Source organism: Phragmites australis, chromosome 24, assembly GCF_958298935.1.
Source record: "Phragmites australis chromosome 24, lpPhrAust1.1, whole genome shotgun sequence".
Classification (NCBI taxonomy): Eukaryota; Viridiplantae; Streptophyta; class Magnoliopsida; order Poales; family Poaceae; genus Phragmites; species Phragmites australis.
In genome coordinates, this window is record NC_084944.1 from 8,360,857 (window position 1) to 8,374,895 (window position 14,039).

The following is a 14,039-nucleotide window of genomic DNA, read 5'->3' on the forward strand; positions in this document are numbered from 1 at the left end:
TAACGGAGGATGAAGGGTGATGTACCGCTGAGCCAAAGCGAGCAAGGACCTCCGCCTGAAATTTTCTCCCACGCGAGAAGTCCCAATCTTCCATGGATGCAAACAGCCGGTCCCCCATGGCGATGACATGCTAGCAAGCTAGGTGAAGAGGGAACCAATGGCGACATTGGTAAAGGGTTGGAGGGTGGAAGCGAAGCTACGATGGATGGTGGCGTGTAGGCGGGAGCGGGAGCGGGAGCAGGAGCAGGAGCAGGAGCGGGAGCGGGGTGGGAGTGGGGTTGAGCCCATGGTGTAGATCGTCTGGATTGGACCTTGTGGTGAGACTTGAACAAACAAATATTGTCATCTACTTTGGACCAGAGGTATTCCTATGGCTATTGGTGCTGACCCATTTCTGTTGCTTATAGGTGGTGTTTATCGGCCCAGTCAAGCAATCGTTTTGGCCCAATCAATTCATAAATCGTTCAACATTTGGCTCATTCTTTCCCCTTTCAGGAAGGCAAAAACTGATGTAGCACTCTGGAGGTTACCATGTAATATAAATTATCTATAGTTTTAAGTTTGATGCTTTGCTAAATACCAATTCCCAGTATGTTGCATACTAATTGTTACTGGAAATTGCTAATTTGCAGCACATATTACTCAGCAGCACAACTACATGTCAAAAGAGTAGAAAGCTATGGGATTAAAATACTTGTCATGGAGGACAAGTGCATGTGGTGTTCATGTGGAGGGGAGGAAACGAGAATCAATGTAAGCTAGAACCTGCCCTAGCTTCTTATAGAGGTGGGGCCAGTGAGAGCACTCATAATTGGGGTGGTTGCTCATGGTCTCAAAACAAATTCATAATGATCAGAGAATAAACCAGGCATTGTTAATCATTCAGCTGGGACTTTCAGGGGCAATGGGGCCTAGAATTTGGCAGCCCTATTCCCTCTTCCCTTTTGACCTCTTTGTCCCTCTGTGCTTCAGTTTCTTGCACTCTTGCATACCCAGTTCTTCATCAGTTAACATCACAGGAACCTGATCAAGCCCAACTAATTACCAATACTGATTACTGAATAGCATCATGATATACCAAGATGAACAATGACATTACATTACAGTATTGTTCAGTCCTTTCTCTTATTTGTTGTTACTCTCAATCTTAAGCTTTGGTTCCGCAGACGACAGTACTTGCTCAACATATATAGCAACTGACAGCCTAAATGTAGCAAAAGAAAGAGAGAGATAGAAAGAAGAGACATATTATAGATCACTTGAGTTTCTTCATTGTGCAATCATAACACAACGCCCAAAGGTAAGTATTATAGGCAGTAGAGATATCATTGGACAACCAATCGGTGCTCTAATCCACCCAATCAGTTGAGTTAATCTGAACAACCTAACTGTGCAGGTGACGATACAAAATTGTGCTCGCTGACGTGGAATAATGATCGAGCATCAATGAAACTGCTAGAAATCCAAGCAGGCAGCAACAACTTTTGAGGCCAATAAACAAGCCCCAGCATCCAAAATTTATGTATTGCAGCACTTGGCACGGATGGTAGGGTCCAGCATTAATCTGGGGATCATTGCTAATGGGGAACTGATAAAAAAAAAGCTGTGCCTCTCTGAACTGTTAACAAGATTATCAGGCTACTGAAGAAGCTGGAGCTGTTGGGAGCAAAATCAAGTGGTTATGTTATACTAGGGCGTCGAAAGTTGCGCCGTGATGTTCGTTCGCGAAGGTTTATTTAACTGATCTTGAATTGCTTGGTCATCCGCTAGACGGCATGTAGAAGAAGGATCCAATCAGGCGGCTGGCTAATTCAGAAGAAAATAGAGAGTGACCATGTTCAGTGTTGCCTACAGGTCATGGGTCTTCAGAAACTTTCTTTTCCCAAAAGAAAAGAGTCTTTCAGACACTGCCAGAAGCACAGGATGATAAAACAATCCAAGGAGGCTGGTAGCTGTGTTCGTGGCATGCAAATATATATGTATGATGAGTTGGACAGTGACAGGAATTAATCTAGCTAGCTGGTGTTGCGAGTCTTCAGAAAAAAGGATTTCAGGCAGCCGAAAGGAGAGAAAGTGCAGGAAAAAGAACATTTGTCTGGTGGTCCATGACGATAAATGAATTGCTGTAATGAGATTCTTGTTCAAGCTTTGTGAGGCATGGTGAGATTGACAACAGCAAAGATACAGGCACTATGATGATGACGGCCGGCTTAGTGCTAAATCCACTTGGATCTCCAAAAGTTCCTTACGAAGCTTCAAATTTCGAATTCAAACAAGCTGCCCTGTCAGAGAACATTCACTTTTTGACCGACGGCTATAGAACGTAGCCCGGGCCTGTTTGGAACGCAGGAAATTCTATATAGAATTTTCATTGGAAATAGTACCGTTCCTGTAGGACCCTGGACAAATTCCCTCGTTCTAATCACGGCAACATTTCAGTAGATATGAACTGTTTCAGTAACAGCGGTATGAGATGGTACGGGTCAATAATCAGTGGGTGCAGTTGGAGACCAAGACAAGGTTAGGTGCGGTGCGACTTGACAGTGTGGTTCTAGTTAGAGAGAGTCAGCCAACGCTCCATGAGCCTGATTCCATGGCATAATCAACGACACACTTCGATAATCATACATCACAGTGCTGCAAGCCTGCAAGAGCAAGCCTAGCCGCTCCTATATAAGCATTCTCAGGCTGCTGTGCCTTAGAGAGAGAGAGAGAGAGAGAGAGAGAGAGAGAGAGACCCACACAAACAAACATTGTTCTTAAGAGTCTGCCTCCGGCTGCATTTCATTTGCGTCGGCTGGCATGGAGATCGAGTCGGCCAAGTGCGAGTGCTGCGGGCTGAGGGAGGACTGCACCCGGGAGTACATCGCCGGCGTGAAGGCGGACTTCGGCGGGCGGTGGCTCTGCGGGCTGTGCTCGGAGGCGGTGAGGGACGAGGTGGCCGCCAAGAAGAGGGGCGACCTGGAGGGCGCCGTCAGGGACCACATGTCCTTCTGCGGCAAGTTCGGCAAGAAGAGCCCCGCGTTCCGCGTCGCCGACGGCATGCGCCAGATGCTGCGCAGGCGCTCCAGCGACATCTCAGCCACCTCCTCCGCCGCCTTCTGATCAGCAACAGTAGCAAGAAGGCTAGCTTGCACTGGCCGTGAAGAAGAAAGCCAGTGATCGTGCAGTGGCCGGCGCGGCAAAGTAAGCTCTGCTGCCGCGCCGGCGATCCTTGACAAGGGCAGGTGCTCTTGTAGTTCTTGTCACTGTGCTAGGTTGCTAGCTAGCTCCAAGTTAGTGGCACTGACTCAGTTAGCCTCCAGTACAGGGTCTGAAACTCTCAACTGGGGCGTCTCTACTCTCAGGGGAAGCCTTACGAGGCCTCGAAGAAGGCGGTTCTTGAACGTTCAAGTTTTGGTTGTACTAGTAAGATTTAGGGTGCATGATTCAATTTGTATAAGGAGAGTCTGATACAACTTGAACCACCGTATGTTGCAATGTAGAATTCCCTCATGAATTTCATTGAATTTATTTTTCCTGCCACTCTGTAGGGTTTATTTGGCCCTTCTGTTTCACCAAAGAAGAGAAAAAACCAAACCAAATCATGTGCTGGCGTCTAAGATGATAGCTTGTAAAGATTAGACTTATAGAGGTGCTGCATGATGATACGTATCTGGAGAAGAATGAGATGAACACAAGTAAAAAATGTCACCGCCTTTCGGATCACAAATTTCAGTCAGATGCAGCTTTCAAGATTTGCTCATGTGAGGTGCCCTGTCATTTCGCAGTCAAATTCATCTCCTGGAGAGATATGGATTGCTGGTTGATTTAGGGTTCATGATTCGATTTGTATAAGGAGAGTCTGATACAACTTGAACCAGCGTATGTTGCAATGTAGAATTCCCTATGAATTTCATTGAATTTGTTTTTTCTGCCGCTCTGTAGGGTTTATTTAGCCCTTCTGTTTCACCAAAGATGATAAACAAAACCAAATCAGGTGCTGGCGTCTAAGATGATAGCTTGTAAAGATTAGACTTATAGAGGTGCTGCATGATGATACGTACCTGGAGAAGAATGAGAGGAACACAAGTAAAAAAATGTCGTCGCCTTTCGGATCACAAATTTCAATCAGATACAGCTTTCAAGATTTGCTCATGTGAGGTGCCCTTTCATTTCCCAGTCAAATTCGTCTCCTGGAGAGATCTGGATTGCTGGTTGATTACAACCACTGATCCTGCAGGTCGGTAAAAACAACTACTGCTTCTGTAGATGAATTTCTAGTCAGTTCAAAATTCAAAAAACAAAGCCTCCGTACTTCAGCGCAGCGGCAAACTGTTGTAGATTCTTACTGGTACTACCAAATTACCAATGAGTAGCTACTGGCTTAGCATCTTCACGATCACAGTTGTACTGAGCATAATCATGCCGGCTCATGTTTTCCACTGAGCATGCAAGGCCAAATGGCAATCATGAAAGAAAGATGCTTGCTTCAAATCAGCAAGAAGGGAAAAATAAAATATGTGAAAATAGGACTCAGGTGTGAGTCTGGCATCATTTAAGGCATAAGGACCTGTTTGGTTAGTGCCTACCTATATTACAATTAAGTTTAGTCAAAGTGTGGCTGTTATAAAAAGTGTAGCCAAGAAAATAGGCGCCGCACTTGTGGCAAAGTTTAGCGCAAAAAATGAGTCTATGACATGTGGAGCAGAGAGCTAAGAAAGTTGGACAGGCCACATTTATAGCGTTGAACCAAACACATACCTAAGAATATGTTGCATGCCTAAAGTGTGGTGTGACAAAGTTAGGCATCAACCAAACAACCCTAAGTCTGTTACGGATCAATTGGATAATTGTGAAGCTTGCTTTGTGTAAGATTTTCCCTCCTATGCCAAGCACAAGAATGGATCCAAACGGCTGAGTCACTACCACGTCTTAATTCATATTTAAGCCGAGTCCAAAATGATGCACAGCAAAAGTGTTAGATCATCTTATATGCTTTGTGCCCTGCGATAAAAATATACTTGTCTGAAATATCTCTTTGAATTTAGATTCTAAACCCCGCTAAAAACTCCAGAAGAGTTCTACTCTAGAGTGTAGGCTCCATATAAGCTCAAAACATCAAGAAATCTATTCTTTTGAGTGTAAGTTTCGCGATGAATTTTCTCTAGAGTCCAAAATATAGTTCTGCATTTATCAGCTATTCTCTATTGTAAACACGCCGTGTACAACAGATCTTATTCTAGCTTCAACATACTCATAGATTCCAATGTAAATGTTCGTCCATACCTTAATTTTTCGTTCTGAACGGAATTGCCAATACATCTCTGAATGCTTTGTTGGCTGCAATGATGAGGGATCATCGTGGTACTGGAATGGCATCAGAGTTCCAGAATCCAGATCCATGGAACAGTAGTCGGTACCATGGCAGTACTTATGTTGGCTGTAAAATTCTTGAAACACCAGAAGAGTACAAGGGCAGGCCATTGATTGATTGTACACCTGTTTGCACTTGGATTTCTCTTGTCCGGCTGTATGTAAAAGCCTTCATCTCCTCTGGAAGAGCCTGCACTGTAAAGCCTGTCTCTTCTTTCCCAAGGAAAGAGTTACCTTTCTCTTTTAGATGACAACAGAGTTTTCTGTGAGTTGTGTCACTGTGTGACCCAGGCACTAAACTCAGACCAAGAACTTGGACCCCCCAACTCCAAGTCCCACACATTCATCAACACATTCTGCTGGTTGGTGAAGCCTTTCCAGCTCTACAATCTTAAGTAATCATGTAATCGCGCAATAAATCCTGCCAGTGTCGAAGGCGTTAGACGAGAAACAAGGCAGGAGCATTTTTAGGATCCAAAACCAGTGCAGAATTCTATGTTTCTAACACGTCGAGGCCATCCTCTCATCTCACCAAGATGCCATCAAGAAAGAACGGAAGGAGAAGTTAGCATTTCACAAAGTTGGTTGTCGCCTGACGAAAACACAATGCAGGGAACCAAGAGACCCAAATCTTTCCAACCTACAGCAAGAAAAACAAGCATGCACATCACCAGTAACTTTAAGCCGGTGTAGGCGCCACAGCATGAGAATCTCCGGGTACTGAAATCAGGACGGGTGCATCTAAAACCACATCGATAACATTTAACACACAAAATGCATGTCTGATAGACCAGCCATCCATATCAGCATGCATTGTATTAACACAACAGCTCACAAGCTATTCTGACAATCTGACGCATATAATGCATCACACGAATACAGACAGCTGCTGATAAATTTATGAAATATGCTCTTGAGGTTATGAAATATGCTCTTGAGGTTTTAGTTCCAACATACTGAACTTGTCTGCATTATAGAAACATTATAACACAAAACATAATAGCATTTGCTGATAACACCAGAACACCGAGATGACTAAACAAGCTTGACATTACAGCCAACTAAAAGTCTAGCATATACTTCTGCTTCACTGCTAGTCCTAGAACTAGACGACGCTAGTGCGTAAGAACATAGCAGGAACTGGGACATTATACAACTTCAGCGCAGGGTACAAGGGTGCACAGCCAGACCTGCATCAGGGCAGAGGTCAGAAATTAGTATCAAACTACAGAACCAGCATTTTCGAACAGAAGTGCAAAATATATGCACGTAGTTACCTCGTCAGGGTTTGTATGTTGTGCAGCCTTGCAGGTCTCCAGAGTCTGACTCAGGATCATTCAGACACTTGGAAGAGAATCAGAACTCCTAAACGTGGTTCACAGACTTGGGAGTGGAAATGAACAGTTCACAGACTTGGAAGTGGAAATGAACAAGTCTGTGAAAGATTACTCATTGATGCTAGATGCAACTTATGCAGGAGCACTAGACGAAGCTAAAATGTATGGAGATGCAGAGGGTATGCCATGCTAGATATGCAACAAACGGGGGAAATAGTTAAGTCTGGACAAGAGTAAGAGAGAACAGGAGTGATTCCAGCTTCCACCCAGCTTCTTCCTTACCAAAAAAAACAGAAGAGCCAGTGGGGAGATATTGGTGTTCTTTGAAGAGCACCAATGAAGTCAGGATAATCAGAGTGGGGATCAGTTGACAAGAGGACAAAAGAAAATAAGTATGTAAAGATATGCAAGATGTATGAAATGCATGTATACTACCAATGTTTGACATCTTATTGGGGACTATGAGGTATGCTATTATCTTAAGTATGAACCAACTGCAGCAGAAAATGAGGTTGCTGCTTTGGCAGAGTGCCAATGTCAGTTCATAACAGGTGCCATGGATGCAAATGATGCAATTCTAGAAGGCTTAAAACCTACACCTAAACAACACAGGAAGTATATAGGTGAATACTAGCTACAAAGGTGTGCCATCAACTGCCGTCCACCCCATCCTTAACCCAGTATCCACCTTCACAACACCCAGCACGGCAGTTCTACTTTCCAGTCTTAACCTTATGAAGATGCTTCACCTACAAAACTCTACCTCCATGATCTTGACCATATCTTACAACTACCAGGTATCTATCACCATTACCATATACACTACTATGCAAGCGGAGAACCTAAGTCAGGAGATAGACTATGTACACAGGAACCACCCTTCCATCCTCCCATCGTTCAATGGTCAGCGATATCCAACTGGAGAATCCTCCTCAGATTCTCCGTTGCTATAGCAGTTTCATTATTGTCAAAGAAGTCATACCCCGATCCCCCAACCGGGGATGAAGGAGCCGATTTAGCATGCTGCCTGACCTCCACATCATCAGAGCGCTCAACTGGTGGCAGCTCAAGAGAGATGCTGCGTTTCTGGCGCAGCGAGAATTTTGGAATGGGCAGCGAACTTGGGGGTGGCGAGTTGGAGAAAGCCGGCCCCGCCCACAGCTCCGACCGGGAGGGAGGGGACTTGGACGGACTTATGGAAATGGGTCGGCTGCGCTTGCCACCATGGCGTAGCTGCTGCTTTGGCGTCTTGGGCTCTGGGCATGAGTATGTGCGGGTTGGCGACGACGGTGGTGAAGGCAGGAGACCCACGCAAGCAGCCGAGTGAAAAGACCGGCAGTTCATGCCACGGAAGCCCCGGGAGGAAGGTGGCGACGAGAAGTGCGGTCCTGATGACTTGCTTCGCCCACCAGAGTGGCGGTGATGGGGGTTGCGGTGCTCCGAGATAACCATAAGAGCCTCCATCGCCGTTCACAGTGGCGGTGATTGTGCAGGGTGCAAATGGTGGTTGCTCTCCAATACAACTAAGGCAGCTTGCGGCGACAGATCTCGCAGAGTCCTAGTGAAAGGATAAACAAACATGGCACACAAGGAGATCAGAAGATAGCATTTTTAATCGTTTCATGCACATAAATTAGCATGAACAAACGCAGAAAGACCAACCTTGATGCAAATACAAGCGAAAACCTAAGAAGAGAAGGTAAAGCGTCCCCCCTTCTAACGTTACACTACGCAGAAACCATACTGCGTCCCAGAGTAAGTAGACACCAGCAACAAATGCAATTCAAAGTTGCAGGTTTGATTGGATAAGCAAAACTAGTTAAAAAAAAGGCCGATACTTTCATCTCAAACTTCGAAGATAAGAAACATAGATTCTCCGAAAGATACCTTCCAGATCTACAGCCGTGGAGCGGACGAGAACCCCCACAGCGGACGTCGTCGTCGTCTCCTCCAAAGGAACCGCCTCCACACCGAGCTCCGCTGTTCCACGGCAGATCCGATCGCGAACACACTGCGCGCGCACACGACCCGCAGGCACAAACCCTATCAGGCCCCCAGACATCACCGAAACAACCATCAATCGCACCCCCCGAGCCCAACCCACCTGTTCCTTCGAGCAGGCCGCCGGATCTAACCCCGCGAATCTCGCCACTTCCGACGCGGGAAATTCCAGAAGAAAGCACCCCCGAGACCGGGAGGAGGAGGCGCGTCGATCAACGAGACCCGAAACAGGATCCGGGGGCTACCTCCGGAGACGAAATTCGCGCAAAGGCGGGGAGCTTTTCGGTTCGGCGAGCAGTGAGAGCCCGGACGGGAGGGGAAGGGGAAAGGGAGAGTGGAGTGGGTGGGGAGGGGATGGGGAAGTAGAGCAGGACGGCGACGGACCCGAGACGGGTTCCGCAGCGGCAGTTGATAGGAGTTCCGTTGCGTCCGCATGCGTGGGGGAGGGCACGTGGTGACCGTTGGATCATAGCGATGGGAACGGTGCGAGTGGGGAAAAAAATTATATGATACCCTCTGCAGAAAGATCTCCGTGAGACCCTGATCTACACCGTTCGTTCTGGATCCAACGGTCTGATTGAATATATGTGAGAGAAGTACAGGATACGTGTCACGCAGAGATGAGGGTCTTTCTGTGAGACCGGGTCTCACAGAATTTCCTTCCGCGAGTGGGAGTGGAGGAGTGGGCCAGTGAGGTACTGATGAGCATGCCACTTGGCCAGACCTGGACAACTGGTCTGATAGGCGGGGCCAGTTAGTAACGAGCTGGTTAAGGTGTGGCCAGTCAAATCCAGCTAATTAAATAGGTTGGGTCGTGTCGGTCTGGGTCGGAAGCGTGGTCTATGGTATAGACCGTGAGCGACCGTGATATGACGGGCCGGTCATGTATGGTTACAGAAAGTTGTGCCATGTTGGGCGATAGGGCGCGGGACGGAGCCGGGGCAGAGCAGAGCCGGGTCGAGCAGTGTCTACAGTACCGGGTCGTGTGCCGATCCATCTTATTTAGACAGCTCTACACTTGGCTAACTGTCGCTTCCACTTCGCTCACTGAAAAAATATAAGTGTATGTCAGATGCAAACTTAGCTCTACTCAGCTAAGACATGTACATCTGGGTTCGAGTTTTTATATTTTTATTAAATTTTAAGAAAAATAATATATATATATATGGTGGTTCAGTAGTCAAAACGTATGTCAACGTTACGTTAGGTTATGTTTTTAATCTTGTTTAAACGTATGATAGGACGCACCTACATGCACGCGCATAAATATGTCCGATTTGTACTCTTAAAAAATAATAAGTATGCAATAGAAAAAAAGTGTTAGTATTTTTTGAAACATAAAGAATATTAAGATTTAAAATCGAATAAAAGTACCTAGACTAAAATGCTACAGCAGCTACACTTGCATATTCCTTTCCGAGTTGTGGTCGATGCTTGTCGGAGTTAAGCTTGCGTGAGCATAGAATCTCAAGTCAACAATAGAGTCTACTATTGGAATGTAGAATCACATAAGTATTTTACAGGAAAATACAGCTATCTACTGTAGCTAAATACAACTATCTAGTATTGGAAAGTGTTATAAACCCCAGCACTCGTCACACATCCTGCATACACCAATTGTCCTTCCTCATCTAACCAAATTTAGTGCACATAAAAATACTCAAGAGACATTTTTCCTACTATATGATCAGTTTGAGAAATAAAAATGATTGACCTCGCTACTCTTAAGAGAGGAGGGAGGGGGGTTGAACATAGGAGGTTGAGTAGGTGGCTGCTTATCCCGCTAGGCAAGATTTTTTATCACGATTTTCGCGGCTGCGCAGCAAGGTCCCTAAAAGCAACTACAATTTTTTGAGCCCTCCTTGAGTAGCAGTTATCATGAGAAGTTATCATTCACCATGTATTAGTACTGGAAAATATGTTATAAGATCATAGTCATAATATCCATATAAATGTTGGAGTTCAAAAATAGGAAAATATGGTGTCTCGCTTATAGTTCAAACTTAAAATATGCATTGAGCCTTCTAATATAGCTGGATTTTAAAATTGGCTTGTTGCGGAACATCTAATGGGTCATAAGTATTTTGATTAGAATTTTCAACACAAGGTTGGGAGCTTGAACTAACTGGAACAATAGCTTCGACGTTGGTTGGATTACGATTTTCTACATAACCAAACTTGAAACAATTGTCATATAAAAACAATCAATTATTTTTTTTCCTCTTCATCTTAGCTCAACAATTAAACCACATTGAATTGGAAATAAGAAAGGATTGGGAAATTAGATGTTCTCATAATTCATTATCTGATCACATCTAAAATACAAAAGCTAAAGATTGGAATGGAGGATTAGGGTTTGGGGGAGAGGAGAAGGAGACGCATAGGAATAGAGTGGAGCGATCCGTGGGTATTCGTAGATCCATTTTAGTTTAATTTAATTAACTAACTAGTTATTTTGATTACACCCATCTCTAGAAATGTACCATGGTCCGTTGGTCATTTGTTGCTTCGTGGTAAGCTAGGCCAACGGTGGCGCGGATGTCGTGGTCTTGTAGACTTGCGAGCTAGGGCTCCGCTCTCGGTGTGCGGTGGTGTGTGTGGAGGAAAGAAAGATGAGACGGCCGGCGAGACGCAAAAGGATTGATGGAGGCTTGAGCGAGACTGCTACATGGGCAGAAGGGAACAACAATTGGATTGATGGGTTTTTCGTCTTGCCAAAAAAATAGATTTTATGTCAAAGCTATTGATGATTGGGCTAATAGACTGCTTGTTGGTGGGCTAAAGTTAGTAACAAAGTTCATTGGGAGGCCATGCACATTTATCCCATTGATTAGTAGAGCAATTAGGGTAGGGCTGGCCCCCTCCACCCTCGGGTACATGCAGTATTGAATTTTTTAAAACTCAGTGCAACACGTAGATGCACGCACCCACTCATACTATCACATGCACACACTCACACAACGTCTACGGAAGACCAGAGATGTGAAGCTTAGAGATTGACGAATTCACCACAGACACATCGCTGTCAACAGACTAATCATTTTATGGCAATGCCAATAGAATAAGCAACTCACATAATCCCACCTACCAGTAACATTGACATCGCTGTCGCTGAGAGCTATCGTAGTCGTCACTTGGAGATAGGTCACCTACTCACTCTTCACTGTGTTGCCTTTGATAGGAGTCAATGCAATGGAGCACTATGCTAGTGCCTACCTAACCTTATCATTGCCTCTTCCTTATTCACGACTTGCAACTGTTGAGAATAAAAGGGGGCACCATTGTCAGCAAATCTAGTCGCCATTTTTATTTTAGGTGTGCATAGGTGGCACTATGAATTGGTCGTGACATAGCTGGTGGGGAAGGGATTGGTTGGGAGGATAATTCGAGAGACAAGGGAGGAGATTAGTTTTGCAGCCAGAGGAATGCATGGGTCTTTTAGATGAGGGGACTATGAGTTCATAGAAACCAGGCCCAAACCTAGCCCTTTAAAGATTGGAAAATCCCAATTATTATTAATTTCACATTAGAATAATATTTCCCTATTTATCAAAATAAGATTTCTCAACCAAATATATAGATAAATACATTTAAATATTTCATTTACAATTCTAAAAAAATAGATTATTTCTCGATGCCAAGGCTTGGCCCAAGGGCCCATTAGGTCGGCATGATCAGGAATATTGTAACACAGGGGGCTCATTTGCACACCTCCTCCTCCGTCATGTTTCCGCCGTCCTCGAGCTCGCCAGCAAAGTAGGGTTAGGGTTTGGGGACTGGTTGACCTCCAGGCTTAGAGGGAGACCCTTGGGCGGTGGTAGCAAGCAGTGAGCGAGGCGGTGAGGCGGTGGGGCATCACCGGATGCTAGTGGCGGAGGATAGTCGGTGGGCGGTGTCGATGGCAGGGGAGTCAAGGAAATAACCCGATAAAACTGGGTTAGTGTGGTGGCAGTTGACGGGTACAGATCTAGTGGCAGAGACGCCATCTAATTAAGATGATGAGGAGGGCGGAGCGAGGACTAGCATGACGAGAAAAAAGCTCACCGATGTTGAGTAAGGAGGGGTGGGGCGGGGATTCACCGCAGGGGCTCACCGGCGGCGAAGAGGACACTGGAGAGCTGCGGGGAGGTGGCAGAGGGGCAGCGCGAGTGGGCGCGGGTGGTCTCGTACATTTATTTCACTCATGGGATACGGTTTCCCTTCTTTACTAATGCTAGACCAAATAATAGGGATGTTTAGACCATTCATTCATTCATTTTCTTTTCTGATTGTTTCTCCTTTCTTCCTTCTTTCTTCTTTAGTATTTTTTTCTTTTATTTATTATTTAGTTCTTGTTATTTTTAAAATGTTCATTCTTTCATATATTTTTATTTAGTTCATTTTTATGAAAACGTATTAATTTTTTAAATGTTTCATTTTCAAATTGTTTTTATTTTTTATTTGTTCTACCATGGACTAGTAGAGCAACTCAAATAACATATGGGTCATTATATATGGATTTCTAAATATTGTTGTTGTTACTTTGAATTGTTCCATAATATAATTTTATTTGTCCCCATGATATAAAAGGATGGTTCCCATAGAATTTTTGAGGTTTTCCATTGTATATTTTGGATTGTTCCAGCGGTGAAATTCTATTGTTCTGATTGATCCCCTTATATATTTGAATTTGTAATATTTAAACCTTTAATTTCTGATGTGGTATTTTGAAGTGACTAAAATAGTAGAAAACAGAAAGAAAAAAACATCATAATTGTTTTTTTTCCAATTTAAGACCCAATAGAGTAAAACATCCTTGTGGGCCATGGAGAGAGGTTCTAATGGGAGGGGTTGTGGGCCAGAGATTTTCTACGGGCCAGCGTGGGTGAACTTTTTTGGTATTTTTATTTTTATATTTTTAAATAAAAATTGTAAATATATATGTTTGCTTTGAAAAATTACAAATCTAGACTCCTGTTATCGTTAGAAGGGTGACATGCTAACTTCCAATGGGTGATAGGTGGTGTCAGCGGCCTTCAACTAGTTGACGAGGTTGTCCTATAAATCAGCGTGGCCGGCCTTCCCACGGGGCTACTGTTCCCATTTGGTTCATTTGCAGCCAACACATAGAGAGAAAGAGAGAGGGGTACACACCGGATGATGTACACATCGTTCGAGGTGTAAACTCACGCGGCGCATATGCAGGACACTTACCCGTTGCATAGGGACATGCTCGATCATTGACGGTACGTTTCTTCAACACCAGCAATAGTTGTACCCTAAATTTAACTTACAAAGAACTTGTATCAATATATGTAACATTTGTTCGCAGAGGGACCTTGTGCACTAGATAGGGGTGGAGGCATA

The 14,039-nt window shown here is 44.5% G+C and overlaps 2 protein-coding genes and 1 long non-coding RNA gene across 3 annotated transcripts; 2 read left to right on the top strand and 1 right to left on the bottom strand.

Annotated features, from left to right (window-relative positions):
• The first annotated feature begins 1,192 nt into the window (after positions 1-1,192).
• Positions 1,193-1,893, top strand: LOC133907662 (uncharacterized). The gene is made up of 2 exons (XR_009907999.1): positions 1,193-1,300; positions 1,397-1,893. It is a non-coding gene; the product is annotated as an uncharacterized LOC133907662 (long non-coding RNA).
• A 519-nt stretch (positions 1,894-2,412) lies between these two features.
• LOC133907564 (uncharacterized) lies at positions 2,413-3,752 on the top strand. The gene has a single exon (XM_062349628.1). It carries the CDS (start codon positions 2,803-2,805, stop codon positions 3,103-3,105), a length of 303 nt encoding a protein of 100 aa, XP_062205612.1. The 5' UTR covers positions 2,413-2,802; the 3' UTR covers positions 3,106-3,752.
• A 2,337-nt stretch (positions 3,753-6,089) lies between these two features.
• Positions 6,090-9,049, bottom strand: LOC133907027 (early nodulin-20-like). The gene is made up of 4 exons (XM_062349004.1): positions 8,797-9,049; positions 8,580-8,703; positions 6,633-8,250; positions 6,090-6,545 (listed from the first exon to the last, which is right to left on the bottom strand). The coding sequence occupies exon 3, from the start codon at positions 8,154-8,156 to the stop codon at positions 7,590-7,592; it is 567 nt and encodes a 188-aa protein (XP_062204988.1). The 5' UTR covers positions 8,157-8,250; positions 8,580-8,703; positions 8,797-9,049; the 3' UTR covers positions 6,090-6,545; positions 6,633-7,589.
• Between the last annotated feature and the right edge of the window lie 4,990 nt (positions 9,050-14,039).

What these genes read in the sequence shown, in the direction of transcription:
- LOC133907564 (XM_062349628.1), top strand. Translation starts at nt 2,803, where the DNA reads ATGGAGATCGAGTCGGCCAAGTGCGAGTGCTGCGGGCTGAGGGAGGAC.
- LOC133907027 (XM_062349004.1), bottom strand. Translation starts at nt 8,156, where the DNA reads ATGGAGGCTCTTATGGTTATCTCGGAGCACCGCAACCCCCATCACCGC.